Source organism: Brachypodium distachyon, chromosome 4 (genome assembly GCF_000005505.3).
Source record: "Brachypodium distachyon strain Bd21 chromosome 4, Brachypodium_distachyon_v3.0, whole genome shotgun sequence".
NCBI classification, from domain to species: domain Eukaryota; kingdom Viridiplantae; phylum Streptophyta; class Magnoliopsida; order Poales; family Poaceae; genus Brachypodium; species Brachypodium distachyon.
This window is the reverse complement of record NC_016134.3, coordinates 196,669-220,853: the sequence shown is the minus strand read 5'-3', so window position 1 is coordinate 220,853 and position 24,185 is coordinate 196,669. Positions and strand designations below refer to the sequence as shown.

The 24,185-nt window shown below is 48.1% G+C and overlaps 5 protein-coding genes across 7 annotated transcripts; 1 reads left to right on the top strand and 4 right to left on the bottom strand.

Moving 5' to 3' along the window:
- Positions 1–19: 19 nt before the first annotated feature.
- LOC100832383 (pentatricopeptide repeat-containing protein At1g18900) lies at positions 20–5,689 on the bottom strand. 3 transcript variants are annotated; one of them, XM_010238658.3, is made up of 4 exons: positions 5,302–5,689; positions 4,784–4,819; positions 3,692–3,766; positions 20–2,801 (listed from the first exon to the last, which is right to left on the bottom strand). In XM_010238658.3, the coding sequence occupies exon 4, from the start codon at positions 2,796–2,798 to the stop codon at positions 225–227; it is 2,574 nt and encodes an 857-aa protein (XP_010236960.1). In that variant the 5' UTR covers positions 2,799–2,801; positions 3,692–3,766; positions 4,784–4,819; positions 5,302–5,689; the 3' UTR covers positions 20–224. The 3 variants fall into 3 exon arrangements, with proteins under 3 accessions (XP_010236960.1, XP_010236957.1, XP_003578355.1); XM_010238655.3 differs by having other exon boundaries at positions 4,770–4,819; positions 5,302–5,688; XM_003578307.4 differs by lacking the exon at positions 4,784–4,819.
- Positions 5,690–8,311: 2,622 nt separating this feature from the next.
- LOC100846866 (1,4-dihydroxy-2-naphthoyl-CoA thioesterase 1) lies at positions 8,312–9,266 on the bottom strand. The gene has a single exon (XM_003579031.4). The coding sequence runs from the start codon at positions 8,932–8,934 to the stop codon at positions 8,401–8,403; it is 534 nt and encodes a 177-aa protein (XP_003579079.1). The 5' UTR covers positions 8,935–9,266; the 3' UTR covers positions 8,312–8,400.
- Positions 9,267–10,231: 965 nt separating this feature from the next.
- On the top strand, positions 10,232–21,426 carry LOC100846557 (protein NUCLEAR FUSION DEFECTIVE 4). The gene is made up of 2 exons (XM_003579030.4): positions 10,232–10,767; positions 20,145–21,426. Exons 1-2 carry the CDS (start codon positions 10,309–10,311, stop codon positions 21,297–21,299), a joined length of 1,614 nt encoding a protein of 537 aa, XP_003579078.1. The 5' UTR covers positions 10,232–10,308; the 3' UTR covers positions 21,300–21,426.
- On the bottom strand, positions 18,001–19,194 carry LOC104584341 (60 kDa jasmonate-induced protein). The gene has a single exon (XM_010238654.3). It carries the CDS (start codon positions 18,944–18,946, stop codon positions 18,146–18,148), a length of 801 nt encoding a protein of 266 aa, XP_010236956.1. The 5' UTR covers positions 18,947–19,194; the 3' UTR covers positions 18,001–18,145.
- A 38-nt stretch (positions 21,427–21,464) lies between the features above and the next one.
- On the bottom strand, positions 21,465–23,263 carry LOC100841076 (AAA-ATPase ASD, mitochondrial). The gene has a single exon (XM_003577918.4). The coding sequence runs from the start codon at positions 23,160–23,162 to the stop codon at positions 21,573–21,575; it is 1,590 nt and encodes a 529-aa protein (XP_003577966.1). The 5' UTR covers positions 23,163–23,263; the 3' UTR covers positions 21,465–21,572.
- Positions 23,264–24,185: the final 922 nt, after the last annotated feature.

Sequence of the window (24,185 nt, the reverse complement as noted above, 5' to 3'; positions counted from 1 at the left end):
AAAAAAGTTCTTCACTGCCTAACTCAGAATGCAACAATGCCATCTCTTAATGTTATCACAAATAAGTTCCAAAAGATAAGAATTCGACCATCGTTACACTTAACAAACACTGACTATACCAAACTAGAACAGATGCTCCATCCAAACTGATCTGATTCTTCCACAAAATTGCACCTGTTTAGACAAGTCCTTTATTTCTGAAGATAACCTAGTGCTCACTACAACTACAACAAATGCATGCGCTCAACATAAGGATTGTGCAGCCACTGATTAAGTGGCTGCCCACATCCAACGAAGCAGCCAGTATTCCCGCGAGCAGTGAAGAGCGGGAATTGGAAGAGATGCAGAAGCTTCTCGACTGACTGCCTAACCAAGGATGATCCGGTAACCCTGCTCCTTCTGCCCCAGCCAGTGACGATGTCGATTCTTTCGGGGCAGGACCCCATCACCAGAATCTGCCTGTGGAACCAAGCAAGTGTCCTGGACAGGGCAGTCACTGCAGTGCCCTCGGACATCAAGTGAAGGTTGATAAGCCAATATGCAGAGCTCTTCTCCCTCACAGAATCCGGGTACACATTCTTCTGGGCAGCAACCTCCCATATAAAGCCAGCCTCCTCCTTGAGGCCGGACTTGTGTAGGAAGTCTATCACAGCATCCATTAAACCTCTTTTACTTTCTCTGTCCTCGCTGTGCATCATGTCCAAGAAATACCTGGTGTGATCCCTCACATTCTCGCCACCAGGTTCTGCGTCAGGCAAATATAGCAAGAACATGTGGGCCGGGTGTCCAGTGATCGCCATGAGCTGACAGCATAACCCCATCTGTGCATGAGCATCAGTACAACAACTGAGCAGCAAGGTATAAGTCTGCAGAGATGGAACAAGTCCCTGAGCAAGCATGTTCTGAAGAACGCTGTAGGCATCTTGAAACCTGTTTATCTTAAGGAAAGCACTCAAGAGAGAATTGCAAGTGGGCACATTAGGCTGCAAACCATCCTGAAGCATTGCATGGTACCATCCTAATGCCTTGTCAACATTGCCAGCTTTTCCCCACAGGTCCACCAAAAGACCATATACAGGTTCATCAGGAGCCCAGTCACGCCTCATCTCAATGAAAACAGCCTCAGCCTCATCTAGATGACCACAATGACCAAGAACTTCCATCACAATGCTGTATGTTATCTTGTCAGGACGAAATCCAGCAACTTGCATGTCTCTGTACAGTTTCACAACATTGTCGTAATTTCTCGCTTTTGCCTGCAGGGCAATTATTATGTTGTAAGTAACGAGGTTAGGTGTACAGCCATTTTCAATCATCTCACAGAAAAGCTTATAAGCAGCTGCCAATTGACCACCTTTTCCAAGGCAATTAACCATGGCACTGTAGGTGAAAGTATCCGGTGACAGGCCTACTTCTTGCATCCTGCCATATAAATCCATTGCTACTTCCAGATATCCTGCTTTAGCATGGATATCAATCAACGTACAGTATGTAACTCGATCAGGCTCATAACCAGCTTCCTCCATTTCCTCAAATACTTTAACAGCCTCCCTCAGATAATTTGCACGACCATATGCGTGTATTATTCTGTTGTATGTTACCACAGTTGGCTTGCAGCGATCTCTGTTCATCTCATGAAGAAGGTTTCTCATTATACCAAACTGCCTAGCTTGTCCAAGGATGCCTATCATGGTTGTGTAGGTATGACCATCATGCTTGAACCCTGGTTGCCTCTTTAACCAATGGAAGAAGCCAAGCGCCATAGTATGGTCATGAAGCAGCTTGAGTACTTGATTAGCCTGGAATGCATCTATCTTGCAATGGAGACTATCCAGAACATGTTCCGTCATGGGACCCCATTTCATCTGTTGCAGCGTATGATAATACTGCTCAACTGCCCGCAATGACTTCAATGACCGTAAGTTCGACTGCGGTCCTCCACCATGAGCTTTTATTGTTCCTGAAGGGCCCTTGGATTTGTCACTGGGGCCACTATAAACAGTTGGAGCTGAGAAGTTTCGAGTTCGAACTCCAGCCCACCTGCCATCTGAATTGAGATTATTAGAATGATAATTTGGGTTGCCTTGACCTGGATGTCTTTGGTTCCTTGCCTGTGCCGTTGAACTAGAAACTACAGCAGATGGCCCTGAAAAATTCTGTTTTGACTTTGTGTATCCAGGTCTTGATACCCCCTTCCCAAAGTCATTTTGCATGGAAGGGGTATAAGGCACCTTTGCCTCTGGAAAGCTATGCTGGTTATGTGCCTTGTTATTAGAAGACTGCGCACTGGATAAGGGCTTGTTAGAATAGTTAGCAATAGCCTGTGGAGCTTGCTCAGTGCGTCCATTAGTCGAGGAGGACCTCATATTTACCAACTCAGAATACACACCAGCTCCTGCAATTCCAGACTGAGAAACACTCCTGGCAGTCTGCTTAGATGGCTGTACATAATCATTTCCTAGCACCTGATAATTGCTAGGAGGGTTGTTTCTGTTGATAGATGCGGGCTCATTGCCTGGTGTCAAGGTGGAAGGAACGACATGAACAGCTTGAGGTGGGTATCCAGTAGCAGTGCCAATAGATCCAACATGTTGTGCAGAAGATGGGAGAGCCTTTACAGAAGATCTGCCGGTTGACTGAAACTTCTGCTGGATACCACTCGCCTGTCTCTTTGAAGCACATGTGTCATCCTCAGGGCATGTGCATGAAGCTCCATCAGTGCTACCACACCTTGACCCACTAAGATAGAAGGATCTTGCACACTGGGATAGTGTGCCGAGTTGCTTTGCCCTCAACATGAACTGCAATGTAAGTTCAGTGTTATCAACTAGAACAACCTTTAATATTATGAAGAGATAAGATACTTTCATAATTTGGATCAAAATGTACTCGGTCATAACAGAATTACTTTGATGGACTATTATCATATAAGGGCAGAAGAATATAGAAACAGTACCAGGTCAGAAGAAAATACTTTGTACTAAATCCAAGACACTTATTATGGATCGGAGGGAGTAATATAAAGAGAACAAGGAAAGAATGATATTTCTTTTCTGCAATACAATCATGAATCTCAACTGACTATACAAAGTCTTCAAGCATATTTACAAATTCCACAACAGGAGTTCTTTTTCATTGCTGGGCAGCACGATAAATGACAGCATGCAGAGCGCAGTAGGATAGCATGTGTTTACCTGTACGCAGATATTGCAACTCTATCTAGCATTTTTGTCCGATTAATGTAGTGATTAAGTTCTAGAAATAAATCAAACATTGCTCATTAAGATTATTTCAGGTCAGCAATGGGAATTGAAAGAATTTCTTTCTGCTGTTGGCAGCATGATAAACTACATTATGATGCTCCCATTTTGAGATTAAGAAATCACTCATTCGAGCAATATATGTTCATTACAATTTAATTAGTTCCTGACTCATTTCAGTGCTCATCCAGTCATATCTTTCCTCTTTAAAGAACACAAGACTACAAGAGAGCATAATATCATGTAGTGAAGGATATAAATCGTTATTTTTAGCAACTGAATGATACAAATTACTACCATTCATAAAAGTAGAATTGTATGTCGAGGACTCATACAATGAAATGATGGTTTGCTGCACTTAAGTATTACAATTATTATTAATGTTGAAAAACAAGGAGAGCGATTGGGGAGGGGAAGGGGGGGAGACATACTGGTTAATGTCGATCTAGAAATTTGAACAATGTATATACGTGTGGACTTCTATCCACCAGAGAGCTCCATGTGGCCTGCAAAAAGATGTGGTCAAGATTAATGCACAGCTGTATACTGACTAGGATGTATTATTATTAGCTGTATATTAATTAAATCAGTAGCACAAACTTGAATAACCAAGTAGATTATATACAACAAAATTAAATGAGTGCCTTATATCGTTAGGTTAACTTCTGAGCATCTATTTAACCTAGCCTGTTTTATCATGATAAAGCTAATGGAACTCCAAAGCTAAAACTAAACAATGGACATGCAATTTGTTTGTTCAATAACCTCAAAGTTCATTTCTTACTTTCTTAGAAAAGCCATCTTATTAGGACTGAAAGAGAGAGGCAACACATTGCCACCTGAAACAATTTTGCTTGGGCCCTTAATTTACTCCCAGACCACATGACACAATAGAGAACAATTTATCGCATTCTCAACTCAACTAACAATCTATCATACAGAAGACCATGGAATAAATCCATTGGCATTGTTTATGCCAATATAGGTCAGATCATAAATTTGGCTGGCTAGGTAAGGCCAAAGTTTGAGCCGGCGTACAAAGACACGATGCAACTGCTTCGAGGCATCTCCTGGTTCAGGAGAGACCTTCTTCAGAAATAGATATTTAGTGCCAGTGGGATCATTGCTTATCACAAGTCAGTTTATTGGAGTTTAGATTCAACTACAAAAAGGTCTAAGCTTTACAGGCCAATTCCAAAAGCCCCCAATGTTTGGCCTAGCTTAGCTTATTTGCAGGTTTAGTTGGAGGAGGGCTTAAGAATAAGTGCACAGTTGTAACCCCCTGCTTGGCGTTAGCTTCGAACATTCAATTTGTACAGTTACAAACAACAAACCAAAAAGATTTGACATTGAAACAGACCAAACAAGTCCTAAATAAAAGGGGCACATTTAGCACTGAGAAGGGCCATTGGTGTTTTAACTTTTTTCATCCAAGAATTGTTTGCATAAAGTTCCCAAATGAAATAACAAAATTAAGTTGTCCTGTTACATGTATTGGTCTATACTTACGTATTAGAGTCTACCTATGCTTGTGCGAGCCTTTTAGTGTGCACAATATCCTGCATACATAGATGGAAAGGGAACATCAATTGGTGTAATAATAATACTAATAATGTGCAATGATAATGTTATACCACCTGTACTAGTATGAGAGCTCAATGCAGAGGGGGGAAACAAGTTTTTTTTTCTTTTGGGGAAAAAAAGAATGAACTTTGTGGGGATTCAATCGCTTACTGGTAGCGAGATGCAAGAGGAAGGGAGGGCTTCTCAGGCGCTGGCGCGGGAGACAGGGGCAGGAAAGATGGGACCTTGGGATGGGGAAAGCGAGACACGCGTGTGGTATATAGGTGGCGGCGGAGGCAGGCAGCCTCACCGCCGCCGGCGAGACGACCGCGAGAGCGTCATTGGCGGCGACCTCGGCCTAATTCTATTCCCCCCAACATTGCAGAAGAAGAACTAACAATGCACGAATTACAGAGGAGGAAGGAGAAGACGAAGAGCGGTAAGCAAGAAGAAGAGATCTTTTTTTTTTCTCTCTTACCTTGGAGCGACGACGAGCAGAGCACCCGCGAGAGCGCAGCGGCCCGGCGCCGTGCCCTGGCCGCTGGCCGCCGCCGGTCGCCTTCTCCCTCAATCAATCCTGGACGCCACGCGGCGGCGGCGGCGGGGGCGGCGGCGGCGGCGGCGAAGCTTGGAGAAGAAGAAGAAGAAGCAGGAGGAGGAGGGAGAGCGCGATTGGGAATTGCAATCGGGGAAGGAAGGCAAGTTCCGAGGATTAATTTGTTTGCGTGCGATTTTGGAGGAGTGGATCCGGAAGTATCTCGGCGGCGCGGCGCACGGGTTCCTTGTGCTTGGGGAAGGCGCTGGCAGGGGAACAGGAGAGGAGCTTTGTGCAAAAAGACAGCAGCAGCAACTTCCTGCGCAAGTCAAGATTCCATTGTTTCAGCTCCCATACCTGCCTGCCTGCCTCTGCCACCTCGTTTGTCGGATCCGACAAACAAAAATCCACGGGGCTGGGCTGGATAATTAACCGTATTTTACACACATGAAATTAAGTTGGATCAAGTCAAACTTAGCTCGTGTATGACACATTTTTTTTAGAAACACCAACGGGTACAATGTAGACACACGCACATCACTCGCACGCACACAAATCGCACAACATCTACAAAGACCGGAGTCGCAGATGCCGCCCTCGACAGGCAATGTACTCGTCAACGGTGCGGTGCCAATGATAACTTCATCGAGCTCTTGTACCATACAAGTATCATTACTAACGTAATTATCGGTTGATCGTTAGCTTTAGTTAACTAAAACGAGATCACATTCAGTAGAAAGAAAAACTAGAACTGGATGCTGAGCCCATTCGAAAAATTATTACTCCATCCGATACATAACGAGTGTCGCGGATTTACTACAACCGGAGAGAGTACATGGTATCACCATCATTCTCGTTTTAAGCACACTGTTTTGGTTTTTGAGAGACAGCTTGATGAGAATGTGTGCCAGTGGGCGTGTATGTTGGTTAATTAGGACGCGTGTTCCGATTCTGGCCGTGATTTTTCTGGTGGCTGCTGCCGATCCATCGAAGCGCGTCACGTGAAGAAGCAAATAAAATGAACACGACTTTTCTGTTCATCGGTGGCGTAGATCCCTCCACGTACGAGTCCATTCTTGTTCCACGTACGCACCACGTGCGTGTATGAGATCGATCCAACAATGTGCTTTTTTACGTTTATTTAATAATAAATCTAATTTTGAGTTGTAGATGTTAGTGATTTTTATAAAAAAAATTCGAAACAAGTGACGTGAATTTGTATTGTTTCGGGACGGAGGTACGGCGAAGTTAGAACATGTTATAAAAAGGGATGGGTGGAGTGATAATTCTATCGAGCATCCGCAGAAATACAAAATAAAGAAAAAAACACTTGAATTAGGGTGAATTAATGTTTGGTACCACACAACAAAGCTAGCACAGGACCCAACAATTTCAGAATTCAAAACAGCGTGTTTCAGAACTCAAACCCACGACAAGAAAATCAAAAGTAAATTAAAGGAAAGAAAGGTACAATCCTTATCACAACACATTACGGAGTAGTACAAGTATTCTTGAAAAAAACACATTGCTGAGTACAAGCTAATTCTGTACTCTTTCCGATTAGAAAAATCAGAAGGAATTCTTGGACCAAATAAAAGCATCATGCAGTACAGTCTAAATACAGCCAAAAGAAGACACTTCGAATCCACTAACTGCATAAATACTAATTAATCAAGCACCACAGTATATATACATACTCCTACATGCATGCAGTACAAATTAATTTGGAGGAAAGATCCATGTTGGGGGGCGCCGATAGCTAGGACCTTCACCTTCCAAGTAAGAGAAGAAACCGATACGTGTGCCTAAATGGGGTGGTTTCATGCTGAACACTTCACCGAAGTCGGCAAAGGAAATAGCGTCGGGTTCCACTTCTCCACGAGCAACAACACACTTGCTGAAGCGTTGGCTGATGAAGAGCGTGCGTCCGCCGAGCCCATTGGACAGGGGAGTCCACGCGCCTGCACTCACATCGGCCTCGAAAACCTCCACCTTGCGAGTGAATCCGGCGGCCATCCCTTCTCGCCACACCATGAGAAGCTTCCCGCCGCATGGCTCGGCGACCAAGTATCGGGAGATCTCAAACTCGGGTTCTCTCTGTATGCCGTCGCCGACCATGGCATCCCCGGTTTTAAGCATCAATCTGCCGAGGGCACAATTGTCGTTTTCATCCTCATCTTCCTCCTCCTCCTCCTCACTGTCCTCATCGTCCTCCTCAACATCACTGTCCTCCTCCTCTTCCTCCTCATTGTCCTCGTCCTCCTCCTCAACATCACTGTCCTCCTCCTCCTCGACATCACCGTTCTCGTCATCGCTAACATCGTCGTTGTTCTCCTCGTCGTCATCACTTCCACCGCCACCACCATCATTACCATCATCACCATAATCACGATCCAGGGCTGCTGCCGGCGGCGGCAGAGGAGCGTGCTCCAGACGCGGCGCCACGCCAGTGATGCCGGGGCGTCGGAGGAATAGGCCAGCTCCATGACACGGCGGATGGAGTGGGCCGTGGATAGCTGCTTAGGGGACGAGACCGAGTACCATTGGCGGCGCAGATCTAGGTCGATGATGTCCAACTCCGGTTGCCGCCGTAGTACGACTGATGATGATGATGGGTGGCAGCAGGAGCGGATTCGGGCCGTAGTACGACTGATGATGATGTGCGTGGGCCGTTGCACGCACGCACACGCGTACGAACATGGACCGATCGATCCATGTCCAGAATCTAGGTCCATCGGCCAGAGGAGATCAGGCGCTTACCTCTCCCTTTTTTTTTTGGTTGGCTGATTATTCTGTCTACCTTGTTATCAAAAAAGGTTGGCTAGCTGATTGAGTATTACTAATTCCTAACCGGAACTGAAAGCTGTCAGCTGATGGAGCCCCGGTCGGGTCGGAATTAAAAACAGTCAATCCATCTCTACTTTTCTACAGTGCCTAGCTAGAAGAAGGAGAGTCATTTACCATAAATTTTATTATTATTATTATCGCGGACGAACGAACATCACAGCAATCAAAGGTCCGAGTAACTGAGTAAGTATGTAATTACAGTTTACTGATGGGGGCGACTGGATTCGCATCCGCAGCGGCGGCGTACTTCTTGAGCGCGTCTCCGGCATGTCGGAGGCTCTCCGGCACGGGCAAATTGCACAGCAGCGTCACCCTCGACTCCGCAATCAGCACCTTCTTCTTCTCCGGCTCCGGCGGCTCCACGAGCAGCTTCCATAGCTTGACCTCCCAGACCTGCGTGGAGCGGCCGAGGTGGACGGGGACGGCGCGGGCGACGACGACGTCGCCCACGGCGGCGCTCCGGAAGTGGTTGATGGCGAGGTGGACCCCGGCCACGCGGCTGTACCCCGACGCCATGTGGGCGCCCATGCTCGCCATCGCTTCCGACACCAGCGCCGACACGCCGCCGTGGAGCACCTTGAACGGTTGGCAGCACCGCGAGGTCACGGGCAGCCGGCCGGTGAGGAGCGACGGGGATAGCGACTCGAGCTCGAACCCCATCGCGTGCAGCACCGGATCCAGCTCCGCCGTCTTCGGCTTCGCAGTGGCCGCCGCCGTCTCGTCCGCCATGGCTATGCTCTCAGCTCTCCTCTGCTAATAAGCTTTCAACTTGTTGAATTAGCTGAGAGGGGGGGTAGCTAGCTAGCTAGCTAGAAGAAGAAGAAGAAGAAGACACGAGTGAAATAATTATTAGCACGACTAGTCCTGTAACCTATCTGGTAGTTGGGTGATGGGATAACCAGATCGACCCGGCCGTCATCATCGCCTGGCCGGTCCGCTTGCCTAATCACTCCCAACTCATCCCGTGTCTTGTCAGGCATATAAACTTACAGAGTAATTAACTGAATTTTTCGTGTTCTAGCTGGTGTGGGGTTCTCCATCAGCGGCAACGACCATACTACATATAGCCCGATCCCATATATATATTAGTGCGTCGTTGTTACACTGATTTCATTAGCCGGTAGGCCGGTAGGTAGATAAATACACGGATTGATTCAAAACAAGACGCTTTGGTTTCGTGGAAGCTTCCAAAATTACTTCTTGTCTCGTACTATTAGCGCGCGCACACGCATGGCCAACGTCTGCTCCACCTCATCTCTCCTAACGTCATAGACTATTTGACTTCTTTTTTTTTTTAGCAAATGATAAGACTATTAGACTGGTAGCTCGTGGGGCCAACGTGGGCCTCGGGCCGGCCCATTCATGGAAATATTGGGATGCGCTATACCCGTGTGGGCTTATTTGTGCGGACCGAATCAGGATTTGCTACACCTCAGCCCGCAGCATTGGGTTGGACCTTGTAGTCCAGCCCAACAAAAGAAGGAGCCCAAAGAAAAGGCAACACTTGTTTGTTCAAATAAAATCTCCCCTATCCCCTAAAAAAAAGTTTGTTCAAATAAAAAAAGCAACACATGCTCAAGTGGAATAAATGAACAAATGTTTAACGAAGAGGCAATCAAAATGTTTGGCAACATCGTCACGATATAGTAGTTTTTAGCTCATTCCACGTCTTTATTTCCTCCTCTTATTTATAAATATATACAAATGTGGCTTCCTTTACAATGGCGTAGGTGTAACAAGTTTTATGCAAGAGACATGAAAAGGCGAATAAAACCACACAAAAAAAAGACTTGCACTCATTGTCGAATTAAAAAGAGGAGCCATCCTCACCGTCAAAGAGAAACAGACACTGCTTGCAGCAAAATAGCACTACTAGTAGTAACATTCCTCTTCATTTTATTATCTAAAAAAGCATTCTCCTTCATTTTCGTGGATGGCTGGCTTCCTGGTGGCCCCATCCTGTCAGTGAAGCAAGGATTGACCTCATCATGTTTCCTTCTTTGCCGCATCATTGGAGTAAGCCACACAAAAGACAACTTCTTTTTCCTCTCTTCCCAATTCTTCCTTCCATCTCCCCTGGGCTGGGCCCCCGGGGAACCGGCGATGGCCACGCCGTCATCCCGCGCCGCGCGGACGCGGTGGTCGGCGCTGGCGGCGAGCGCGCTGATCCAGTGCTTCGCGGGGAGCTCCTACTGCTTCGGGGTCTACTCCCCGGCGCTCAAGGCCTCCCAGGGCTACGACCAGTCCGCGCTCGACGCCGTCGCCATCTTCAAGGACGTCGGCGCCAACGCCGGCATTCTCTCCGGGTTCCTCGCCGCCTGGGCCCCCGCGGGAGGGCACCGCCGCCCCTGGCTCGTCCTCCTCGCCGGCGCCGCCCTCTGCGTCGCGGGGTACCTCCCCATGTGGCTCGCCGTCAAGGGATTCGCGCCGGCGCCGCTCCCGCTCATGTGCTTCTACATGCTCCTCGCGGCGCAGGCGCAGACGTTCCTCAACACCGCCGACGTAGTCACCGCCGTCGAGAACTTCTCCGACCGCCGCGGCACCGTCATCGGCATCATGAAGGTTCACTTCTGTCCAGCCCCCCCTTCATTGACTTTCGTATTACCCTGCTGCTACGCTATGCCGTTCCCCATCTGTTGCTCTGCGTTAGTGATAAATAATGTGATTCATCAGTAATTAATTCATACAGCCATGTGAAACCAAGAGAGACAGACGACTAGCCACATGCTCTGCTCCTAGGAACCAAAAACGGGCATGTGAAAAAAATCTGTTTTGTTGGCATCCAGTTGCATTCTTTTATGTGGTGGCAGTTATATGTTATTCTGGCATAACACAACATAGAGAATTCTACCAATGGATTGATTCAACACAACATTATAAACAATCAGTGCTTACTGGTTTATGTCACTCGTGATTTCCCTTATTTCACCTGTGGGCGAGTTACACCTGTGCCATGTATGTTGACAATGACAATCGGCATATTCATTCATTGACAATCTTGGCTCAGTTTCAGTGTTCATACATGAGAATGAATAAATGTGTAGGATCGTGCAATAGCCATGCCACATTAAGCAGGGATTTCAAGTAAGTGTTTTATGTTAGGGAATGGGAGATGAGATTACCGATTCTTGCAGTTACACTGAACTGTAGGTAGATAAATAGGAGAGCACTGCCAGAATGTAGATCATGTGATTGTCCATGTCAAACTTTAAGAACTTCCCAGCGTGTTTTGCTGGAGGGAATTGAGATAAGAGAATGGAAAATTTAGCAGTTAGGGTTGTAAAATCTCATGTTTGTTTCGAGGGGATGGGACTTTAGAGGGGAAGAGGAAAGGGAATTGAGGGCTCCAACTCGCATCGATCTTGAGGACCCTGGTAATTCATGGGATGGAGCAACAGTTCTGTGTAAGAAGATCGAGAATACCATGCACCAGACTAGATATCAGGCAGATATGTGGCTTCGCGAATCTGATTAAATCCAATTTATTCAATTTCTTGCCGAACAAGAAGACTCTCTGTACATCAAGATGTTTTTGTTTGCTTGAAGAAAAGCTTCTCACCCTAGCTTTATTAGAATGCTTAAAAATATGTACTGATGGAGATACCACCTTACAAGGTTCACACCAGCACAGACTAACAAACAGATTAACAGTTTAGAACAAGAAAACCAACACCGAAAGCTACACACTTGAGCCAACACCAGCTCGGCTAACAGGGGCATCTCGCGCATTTGACTGGATCAAAGCCTGAATCTTGGAAGCCATCTCCACCAGCGAAGCTCAGCGGCCTCAGGTGTTTGTCAAGATGTCCCCATAGACAATGCACACACTGCATCAAGCGGCAGATAGAGTTGACTTCTGGGCCGCCATCCCCTACGAGGAGCAGATCATGGAGCCAGGGCCGTGCTGTAGAGGTTTGCAGTCCAGATCGAAACAAAAGAAGCATAGGCTAATGGGCATAACAGTAATGTTGCATTATTGAGTCTTTGTTTTCCAACCAGGTAGTCAAATAAAGATCTTCAACTTCCCACAAGTAACTCCCATGACAGGGGACTGAGAGTAAAATGCTAATTCCCTTGCCTAATCCCTAACTATGTCCTCCCCCTAAATTTCTGATTCGCCTTCCTGATATTTGGCGAAGAGGCTCCGGAATGAATTGGCTAAATCTAATATTTCTTGCTGAACATCCTCGATCTTGATCTTGATTGCGTGAGCCTCGAGCACTTGGCCAAAATCGCGATTCACCAGCACCTTTGTAAGACCCCGGGACCGGAATCATACAATTTAGCCCCAAATTGCTAACCTTTGCATAATTCAAGCTTGAGGTTCTTAACCTACGATAAACACTTCAATACATACATGCATTAATGTGCTCATCGCAGGGTTTTGCAACATGAATATCATTACCAAAACTCTACAGAAGAGAGTAATTACAAAGCGCATACAAGGAGCAAAATAACAAATATTACAAAGAGAGGACACATGTCCCAACATTACATCATTACATCAGCGGAAGTCGAATTATGCCCGAGTACGGACAAGAATATAGCATGGCCTGAAGAGGCTGGAAGCTGGAAGGAAACCCGCCACGAGTCTCAGAACCCTGATCTGGATCTCCTGGCTAAACATCGAATCCAACGTCGTGCTCCCCGAAGAAGCTAGCGGCTCACCTGCTCTACTGGAACCTCTGAAGAAAACAAACAACGTTGCAAAGCAACTGAGTACAAAGTACTCGCAAGACTTACGGGGAGAACTAAACTAAATATGCAACAAGTCTCAAAGGAGGGATATGGTGGGGTTATGCAGCAGCAACAATATCTGGAGAGACACTCGAATAACAACGTCTAAGTAGAGGATGAGAAGCGTCTACTAAGTGAGGTGATTAACCTATTTACTAAACACCAAACAACATAATCCTCATATCACCCCCTCAACACCCTGTGAGGAAGCAATCCAAAGGACACTCACACTTAAGCAGTTTAAGCATATCCATGATTAAGGCTAATTACTACTCAAGTTTTTGAGATTAAGCTGGTTAAGTTCTCTATGATCAAGTAATGACCAACCAAGTCGTCCATAACCGCGGACACGGTTTTCCGAAAGATTTATCCCTGCAGGGTGTGCCAATTTACCCATACACGTTCGTCCAACCCTTATTGCCACTCGAGTAGGAACACACAAAGACGTGTGTCGGCAGGATTGGGCGACACGACGTTTCCAAGCCCCACAACTAATCCAGGGGACCACCCAACTGAGTCTAATCCGAAACGAGAGCCCGGCCGAAGCGTCGTACAGACTCAAGAGTTGCGTGGACAGCTGGTAGTGGTTCAGAGCCCGCAGGATAACCACTCCAGACTAATGCCGCAATCCTATATGAATGCAAAGTCACCAACAAGTCTCCACGAATCTCTGCGTGCATGCAATGCAAATGCCAAATGGAACGCCCGAACTATGTGGCCCCTGGAAGAGCTGAGGATCAATTACTAAGTCTAGGGGGAAGCCATATCTTCTCCCACGAGCGGTTAGCGCGAAGTTTCTTGGATCAGCGAAAACGAGATCTCAGTCCTTAGGTCAGCGCAAATGGAACAAATCACCAATGCGTTAGAGCACGGCCTCCCATCATTGCCTTGTTACAGTTTAATATCATATCACAGTTTTAAGAATTGCAATTATAACATAAAGTAGCATGTGGATGTAGCAATTGTGTAACCCCAAAGTAAGGACACTAGACTCGCAACTAAGCATGACATCTAATGACCAAGATTTAGGGCAACAACAAACATGTGACATGGTAATAGGATAAGTAACAGGACAAAAGGCAATTGAGTAGAGCTGACTAAAAGCTATGCTATCCTAGAGGCATCGTGACAAGACTGAGATCGTAACTTAATGCAAGATTTGAGGGAGAGGCAATAGGTATAATCAACATGGTCAAGGAAGGGCTGCTTGCCTGGAGTATTCAATTGCCCGGAATTGAGCAAGAATCCTGGAAGAAGAATACAAGCGTAGTCGTAGTCGTCGTAGGAATCGCAGACTAGCGAGGAAGAAGCAAATACACGACATAAAAGGAAAGTATAAGCATACAAGATACACATGGTAATTAATATGCGCAATCAAAGAATGATGCGTGGCATATAGGGATGATGCGTGTCATATTAAGGATTTCGAAAGTAAATCCGATATATAATTTACCAAGTTAAATGGAGTCCGAAAATACTACACATAGCATCTATACAACTCCATATGCAAGGAATAGAGTTTAAGTGATTAATTACACACAATAATATTATAGTTGTATTAGCGTGCATGCCAATGACATGAATAGGTGCGATGCATGCTTTAAAACAAGAACGACACACCAAACAAACAACTCGGTCAGGGTTGCACACGCCGGTGGCAAGCGACGTACCTGCAACTAATATTATCGATACAATCGGTACATACACGGCATCTCATACAACACATGCATATCGACAATCGCAACCTACGGGTCTACGCCGAAGAACGGTGGCCTCACGGGACGATCGCACGTTATACCTTGGACTCGTTGCGGCGTCGCGATGTAGACGAAGTAGTCGACGTAGGTGAAGTAGTCGATGTAGTCATTCACGGTTCCGCGTACATAGTCGTGCTCAGCTACTCGTCCGGCTCCGGGTCTTCGGTGTTCGTCGGTCGTCGATCTTCGCGGTGCACAACAAGGACTTGGGCAGCGGCACGACGAAGCACACGCATGGCAGCAGCAACAGCACAGCAGCGGCAACAGCAAGCGGCTGACACGCAGGGCCCACACATCCAGATTTGATTAATTTTAGAAAACAGAAAAGAAAAGGGGAAAAAGGCCACAGGTTGCTGGAATTGGACCTGTGGGCTGTCTGTAGATGGGCCGAAGGGGGGCTCGGCCTGGGCTTGCGGGCTGGAGGCAGAGGAGGCTGGAGCGAGGGCGGACAGAGGAGCAGAGGTGACCGGCGGCGAGGTGGTTGCGGGCGACGCGGCCAGGAGCAAGGGGAGCAGGCGAGGAGGCGCTCGGTGGAAGGGAGGCGGAGCGGGAGGAGACGCTGCCGGCGGTGGCTGGTCGCAGGCGGAGCTGGGCCGGCGAGGTGGCGTCGGGCGGCGGAGCTTGGGCGGCGCGGTGGAGCGCGGGCGGGCGAGCAGCAGGCAAGGGCGCATCGGTGGCAGAGCTGCGCGGGGAGGCGAGCTCGGCGACGGGCCGGGTGCTGGCGACGGGGAGAGGCGGCGCGCAGCAGGGAGAGAGGCGCGTGGGAGGAAGAGAGAGGGGGGGCACCGGCCATGGGAGCTCCAGGGAGATGGCTTCGTGAGGAAGGAAGCAGGGAAGGAGGGGATCGGGGGAGGAAGAAGGAGAGAAAGAAAAAGAAAAAGAAAAAGGGAGAGGGGATTAAAAAGGTAGGGTTAGGGTTTGGCTTAGTGGGCTTTTGGGCCAACAAAAGCCTACAAAATACAGGTTTTGCAAATTTAGCTTTTCGCAAAAAGGTAAGATGCAAGAGGCTAGGTTTAATTAAACCCGGAATTAATTTGTCGAACCCAAATTAGTATTTGTACAAAAATAGTTTTAGGCTTTCGCGAACACGCGAAAAGGCAAGCACATTAAAGACAGCTTCATGCAAATGAATATGGTTTCATGTGACATGATGCTAATGACATGGCATCATGTTAATGATGACATGAGCATGACAACATGATGAAGATAAATAAATTACAAAGCAGGCCAAAAAGGTCTTAAAAGGAAAAGGGTTGCTCTCGGGCTGTTACAACCTTGACCACGACAAGCGCCTCCTCCTTGCTGCGGATGTTAGCGCTCGTCTCCAGCATCTTGGTGAAGGGCCCGTCCCACTTGCCCGTCCGGTTTGCATGGATGATTTCGTAGGACATCGTGTCCCAGTGGTCGATGTAGGGCAGATGCTCCGGGGCGACGTGGGCCCCACTCTGCCATCCTCTGCTAACGGTCTCGTGGATGGGCTGTAGGCGCTGGGCTTCGCATATCATCACCATGAGCGAAGCCAGCGCCGGCTTGAGCGGCACGACGTCGTCCTCGGTGGTTGCCGGGTCGTAGGCAAGGAGCACCTGGACAGCCTGCAACATGGCCTCCCGCCCCAGCGGCACACCCGGCAGGTTCTCGAGGCCGCCGATCAGGTCGCTGTAGCTGCTGCCAAACGGCAGGAGTGTGCATGGGGGGTTCAGATTCTCATGCTCTGGGAGGAAGGTGTGCTAGTGGCCGCTCCCGTTGGTGAAGGCGGCGATGGAGATGTCGTGGCTCTGCAAGGCCAAGAAGCTCTTGTCAAGGCCCGGGCCTTTTAGGTCGAAGATGATAATGGGTGGTGGATCGTCGTCACCGGTGGCAGCAACTGCTGGGTGGTTGCTATTGCTGGTGGTGAGGGCAAGCACTAGGAGGAAGAGAAGGAACGCGGCCATGGTGAACCGATCAGTGGATGCATGGATCCATCTCTTGAACAAATATATATATGGTGGCAAAGGACAAGCACACCGATCACATTGGCCAACTTCCTGCACTTTTTTGGGGCAATGGAAGCAGTGTGAGTGGCAGAAGAAGGGTGTGACTAATTGGTGCCTTTCTTGTTGAACCGTGGCAGAAACTAACGGGAGAAGTATGAATTTGAGGACACCCCCCCCCCCCCCCCCCCTCTGCTCCATGCAGCCGTTCATTACCTTGCACTGACATTAAAAAAACAAATAGCTGAGCAATTTCTGGGAGATTGGATATTTGCTTGGACTACTGTTGCTCCTGTGGAGGCAGCTTGGCTGATGCTAGAGAAGTACAATTGTGTAGGTAGCATGTCTGGTGCTATCAATTTTGTAGGTAACCAACTGTTTCGGAATAACTGCTCGTCTGGAGCCATCAGTGAGGCAATAATGCAGCGTCCTTTTATGTTGTGTCAGTAATCTGTTCTGTTGGCATAACACAACATAGAGAATTCTACCAATGGATTGGTGGAAGTACTAGTTAGGGGGAGCAGATTTGATGCAACACTATTATTTCTTAGTGGTTTATCTCGCTTGCCCCCATTGACTTCCCTTATTTCACCTGTCGGCGAGTTATGCATGTGGCATTTGAGAAACTTGATTCATCGATGTGATAATGGCGATTGTCATATTCAATCCTTGACAATCTTGACTCGATTTCAGTGTCCATACATGAATGAATAAATGTGTAGGATCGAGCCATGTCACATTAAGCAGGGATTTCAAGTTTAGTGTTTCGTGTTAGGGAATCGAAGATGAGATGACTGATTCTTGTAGTTACTTTGAACTATAGGTAGATCTATAGGAGAGCACTGACAGAATGTAGATAATGTGATTGTCCATGTCAAAGTTCTAGCATTTCCCAGTGTGTTCTGTTGGAGGGAATTAACACAAGGGAATGGGGAATTTAGTAGTTACGGGTTGTAAAATATCATGTATGTTTGGAGGGAATGGGACTCTGGAGGGGGAAAGGAAAGGAAAGGAAAGGGAATTGTGGGCTCCAACTCCTTTGTGTAAAAAGATCGAAAATACCCCGCATCAAACTAGATATCAGGCAGATACGTGTTTTAACGAATCTGATTAGATTAAGTCCAATTTTTTCAATTTCCTGCCAAACAAGAAGACTCTCTGTACATCAAGATGTCCCCATAGGCAATGCGCACACTGCATCGAGCGGCAGATAGAGTTGACTTCTGGGCCTTCAACAATGGCAGTGGAGGCCACCATCCTCTACGAGGAGCAGATCATGGAGCCATGCGGTAGAGGTTTGCAGTCCAGATCGAAACAAAAGCAGCATAGGCTAATGGGCAACAGTAATATTGTATTGAGTTTTTATTTTCCAACCACGTAGTCAAATAAAGATCTTCAACTTCCCACAAGTAACTCCTATGACAGGGGATTGAGATTAAAATGCTAATTCCCTTGCCTAATCCCTATCTACTTCCTCTAAATTTCTGATTCCTCTTCCTGATATTTGCCAAACATTTTGCGAATGGAATTGACTAATTCTAAAATTTCTGGCTGAACATCCTCTATTTTGATCTTGATGGCGTGAGCCTTGAGCACTTCCTCGAAGTTGCGATTCACCAGCAGCTTGACCACGGCGAGCGCCTCCTCCTGGCTGTGGATGTTGGCACTCTTCTTCAGCATCTCGATGAAGGGCCCGTTCCACTTGCCCGTCCGGTTCGCATGGATGATCTCGTAGGACATGGTGTCCCAGTGGTCGATGTAGGGCAGATGCTCTGCAGCAACGTGGGCCCCGCTCTTCCATCCTCTGCTAACAGTCTCAGAGATGGGTTCTAGGCGCTGGGCCTCACATAACATCACCGTGAGTGACGCCAGCGCCCGCTTGAGCGACTTGACGTCGTCCGCGGTGGAGGCCGGGTCGTAGGCGGAGAGCACCCGGACGGCCTGCAACATGGCCTCCCGCCCCAGAGGCACACCCGGCAGGTTCACGAGGCCACCGATGAGGTCGTTGTAGCTGCTGCCAAATGGGAGGGGCGTGGGCAGGGGGACCAGGTGGTCGTGTCCTGGGAGGAAGGTGTGCCAGTGGCCGCTCCCGTTGGTGAAGCCGGCGATGGAGATGTCATGCTTCTGCAAGGCCACAGAGCTCTTGTCGGTGCCATGGCCTTGCAGGTTCACGATAATAAGGTCTGGTGGATCATCATTGCCGCCGGTGGCAGCAACTGCTGGGTCGTTGCTGGTGGCGAGGGCAAGCACGAGGAGGAAGAAGAGGACTGCGGCCATGGTGAACCGATCAGTGGATGCATGGATCCATCTCTTTAACAAGTATGTATATGGTGGCAAAGGACAAGCACAGGCTGCACAGCGATGGCATTGGCCAACTGCCTGTACTCGCTAGTGCAATGAAAGCAGTGTGGATGGCAGAAGAAGGGTGTGACTAATGGGGTGGCTTTCTTGTTGTTGAGCCATGACAGAAACTAACGGGAAAAGTATGAATTTAAGGACCCTGCTCCATGCATCCGTTCATTACCTTGTACCCGCATTAAAAGACAAATTACTGAGCAGTTTCAGGGAGACTGGATATTTGCTTGGATATTCTTGCTCCCGTGGAGGCAGCTTGACTGATGCTACGGAAGTACAATTGTGTAGATAGTATGTCTGGTGCTGTAAAATTACAATGCGTGGGTAATTAACTGTTTCAAATGAACTGCTCTTGTCTGGAGCCACCAGTGAGGGAATAAATGCTTCTTTTCTTGGTCTCATCCTTTTTGGACTATGCTTCCTTTTAACCTGTTGCTTTTAAACTGGGTGGAGCTATCATTTGTCCAAACTTTCATAATTCTTCAGTGTAGTTTAATTTGTTGGAAACCTCTGAATAAACTCATATCTTTGCTCAATACTTTCCAGTTAGTAATTACGATGATGTGAGCTTGTGTGTATTTTAGTGTAATATAATTTCATCATATATTTTGCTACTGTCTTGAGTTTTCATCCAATTCCAGTAGTAATTATGATGATGGGAACTTGTGGGTATCAATTTGCTTCTCGACAGCATAATTACTACTGGAATTGGGTATCAATTTCATCATATATTTTGCTCCTGTCTTGAGTTTTCACCCAATTCTAGTGTAATTCCAGTAGTCCTAAGTCCTAACGTGCACTTTGTTTCTCGACAGCATAGCAAACAAGCAATCTTAAGGTGCATCAATTTGTCAGTGCATCAGTGGCGGAGCTAGCCGATTAGTGGAGCCTGGGCAAAATAACCCCTCCTCCTAAACTAAAGTTTGCCCATAAAAATTTGCTAGTTTAATCATCTGATTACTTCAACTAAAACGGGTTCAATTAGGCGAGCCCGGGCAGCTGCCTGGGGTGGCCAGGGGGTAGCTCCTCCTATGCAGTGCATCATGTTTTTTCCTGTTATCTAAGTACACAGATATGTCCTTTCTGTGGCATTAAACCATCTATGTAATTTTCCAAACAGGGTTTTCTAGGCTTGAGTGGAGCAATACTGGTCCAAGTACACAGCACTCTCCATATTGATCCTGGCAGTTTCATACTTATGCTGGCAATATTACCCACAGCCATCACATTGCTGCTCATGTATTTTGTCGACGTCCACAGCTCGCATCGACGGTACAACAAGAAGTTTCTCGATGCTTTCTCTCTCATTGCCATTACTGTTGCTGGGTATCTAATGGTTGTCATAATCTTTGACCAAGTATTCGTGATAAGTTCAGCTGTGCAGAGTGCTTGCTTTGTGATACTCCTGCTGTTGGTCATGTCTCCAGTAGCTGTTGTCGTAAAGGCCCAGAAGACAGAATCGTCAGATCAAGAAGAACCAATTTCAGAAGAAAGAACTGGATTGCTTCCTGAGGAGACTGCAGAGGATTCTGAGAATGCCAGCTCTAGCACTGCATTTGTGGGATCTACCGAGGACATATCGTCAGGCAAAGAAAACCTGAATGTGGTACAGGCCATGTGCAAACTGAACTTCTGGCTGCTCTTTCTCGCAATGTCTTGCGCGATGGGGTCGGGGCTCGCCACGGTGAACAACATCAGCCAGATTGGGGGTTCCCTTGGCTACACAAGTAGGGAGACCAGCACTCTGGTGTCACTCTGGAGCATCTGGAACTTCTCAGGGAGGTTTGGTGCAGGCTACATCTCTGATCACTTCCTCCGGTCGCGAGGACTTGGCAGGCCCTTCTTCATAGGTGCTACGCTTATGGTCATGAGCATAGGCCACGCCATCATCTCCTCCGGCCTCCCCGCGTCTCTCTACATCGGATCAGTCCTTGTGGGCCTGTGCTACGGGTCTCAGTGGGCTCTAATGCCAAGCATAACATCGGAGATATTCGGGCTGAACCATTTCGGCACCATCTTCAACACGGTGGCTGTTGCGAGCCCCGTAGGCTCTTACATCCTCTCTGTGCGCGTTGTCGGGTACATCTACGACAGGGAGTCGACGATACAAGGCAAGCTTGCTTGTGCCGGTAAGCACTGCTTCGCGCTCTCCTTCGTGATAATGGCATGCGTCTGCATCTTCGGGTCCGCTGTCGCTTTTATGCTGTTCATCAGGACGAGGAAGTTTTATAGTCGGGTTGTGTACGCCAGACTACAGTGTTTTGTTGAGAAATGACAGGTTTGGATACGCAAACAAAGTTTGTTTTTCCCCTGTGTTCTTGCAACATTATATATCATGTTAGTTTTTGTATTGTGGTACAATATTATAGCAGCATTATAATAGTCACTTCATCTTTTGTGAATTTAAAAGTGTGACACTCCTTCCGGCCTCTGCAACGTGTGATGCACACAACCAAATGCAAATTTTATTCAGGCGACACGCACATGTCGTTGATGTTGAAACTGGCTTTACAGAATGCTAAGGAAGGCCACACTGAACAAGCTCACTCTATTCCTGTCCCTTGTCACTTTCTTTGATGTCTCCATTGGCTTCCTGTGACGTTTTGTCTTTCCCCTCGTCTTTCTCCTTGGCTTTCTTTGCCTCGGACTCTTCTTTCTTCTCCTTGGCTTTTTTCGCTTCAGCCTCTTTGGCCTCTTCTTCCTCCTTCGCCTTTGCCACCGCTGCTGCTGCCGCTTCCTCCTTGGCTTTCTTTAGTGCCTCGATGAGGCCCGCCAAGCACACGTCAGGATCCCTCTTCTTCTTCTTGGACATGGGCATCAGGTTCTCTGCCACGTCGGCAGGGGACATGTCAGTCTCCTCAAGCATCCGCCGGATCTCGCCGAACAGCTCATGCTCGTCGACGTCCAGGTAGTTCTTGGCCAGCACCTTGAATCCCTCGAAGCGGCAGTAGGACATCTCGATGTGCTTGTCCATCCTGCCTCGTCGGATCAGCGCCGGGTCCAACTTCTCCTTGTGGTTGGTAGTGAAGATGATGATCCGCTCGCCGCCGCACGCTGACCACAGCCCGTCGATGAAGTTGAGCAGGCCGGAGAGCGTCACCTTGGTGGCATCGTCCTTCTCCGGGTCCGTCGGCAGCTTGGGTTTGTCACCATCATCATCGGACTCCTTGCTGCCCTTCTTGTCCTTGCGGCGCTTCCCGGTGAGGTCGACGGAACAGTCGATGTCCTCGATGACGATGATGGACTTCCCCGTGGTCTCGATGAAGAGCTTGCGCAGGTCGGTGTTGTTCTTGACGGCGGTAAGCTCGAGGTCATAGACGTCGTAGTCGAGGAAGTTGGCCATGGCGGCGATCATGGTGGACTTACCGGTGCCCGGCGGCCCATAAAGGAGGTACCCACGCTTCCATGCCTTGCCGACCTTGGCGTAATACTCCTTACTCTCCCGGAATGCCATGAGGTCGTCGATGACGGCATCCTTCTCAACCGGGTCCATAGCGAGCGTGTCGAAGGTTGCCGGGTGCTCGAAGGGCACATGGCTCCAGACGCTCTTCTTCCGGTAGGGGCTCCAGCTACCGCTAGCGTTGTTGGTGAAGAGGCGACGCTGGCGGTTCCTGACGGTGACGGCACGGCCCTCGGCGAGGACAAAAGGGAGGTACTCATCGACGACGAGGTCACGGTGGCGGCGGTGGAAGACGAGCCGGTAGAAGCGCTGGTCCTCCTGGCCAGGGTAGAGGCTGATGACGTTGGCCTTGGAGTGCGTCTTGGTGGCGTACCACCAGAGCGTGGTGCCGGCAAAGTTGTCAGTGACCCCCTCGTGGTCGTCGACGGTGACCTGGAGGTTCTTGCCGTCCTTGGCGGCGAGCTCGGCCTTGAGCCTGCGGGCGCGGCGGGCGCAGGCGTCGCCGAGGTAGGACTCGACGGCGAGGAAGAGGTCACCGCGCTTGAAGCGCTCGCCGGTGTACTCGGCGACGGTGATGGTGAGGTAAGGGTTGAGGCAGGCGGCGAGCTTGGCGGCCCAGGCGGTGAGGTAGAGGCGGATGCTCGGCGGGATGTGGTTCTGCACCATGGACCAGAGGAAGACGACGCTCGCCACGGCGGAGCCGAACCCTGCCCACTTCTCCACCATCATCGCCGCCATTGCCGATCTTACTGGCTAGCTTAGCTCTGCTTAGCTGTTTGATGGATGTGGATTCTGGACGCTGAGGTTGTTGACATTTATAGTGGGATTCTCAGTCTGGACTCGATGAGACGTACGTGTGATGTGTGTCAGTTGGTGATTTGCTTGGGTTGACCCCAAGACGGTTCTTCGTCTTGGGTCGTCGTCGGGACGTCGGAGCAGGTGAGGAGGGGCTGTCGTATCGTACGGCGGAGCTTGCACAAGATTCCCTGGTCCTGGAATGCAGCACGGATTAGCGTTGCTTGCTTGGTTTAATTAACGGATGGCAAAAGGCAGATTGAATTTGGCTTCCTTGGAGCCGAGCTAGCCTAGCAGTAGTAATATTGTGTGGAGATGAGAGGTCGGTGTCGAGATGGCGCGCGCGTCATGAAGAGGACGACGACGACGATGACGATGACGACCGAGACAGATAGAGCAGTCCACACGAAAGGATGCATCTCGTTTCAGTTCTACTAGAAGTTCTGTTACTGTTAGGCTGGGCCACGAACTTGTCCTTCTTTTTCTTTTCTTTTTTGAAGCATATTAGCTTAACCTGCACATGCCTCTTTGCCTTTAAATACAAGAGGAGACTGAGTACAAGACACAGGAAATCTGTCTAAACTTCTACGAGTAATATGTATATAGTGCACGAATAATAACAGTAACATAAGCAGATTATGTTAAACTGTCATATGCCTCTTTCGTGTTAGTGAACTGATTAACCCAGCTTGCTGTCAAAAAAAACTGATTAACCCAGCTACCTACTCACTGATTAAGTGATACTGTTTATATATACTCCCTCCGTCCCATATTAAGTGTCAAAATATTACATATATCTAGACATTTGTTAGCTATAGATACATCCATGCTTGAGAGAATTCGAGACACTTGATATGGAACGGGAGTACTTTATTTATCTCCGATTACTGCCACCAAACTCCTCCAAATTAAAACCGTCGCCAACTGTCTCCGAGGTCTCGAACCTATATTTGGCTTTGATATAAA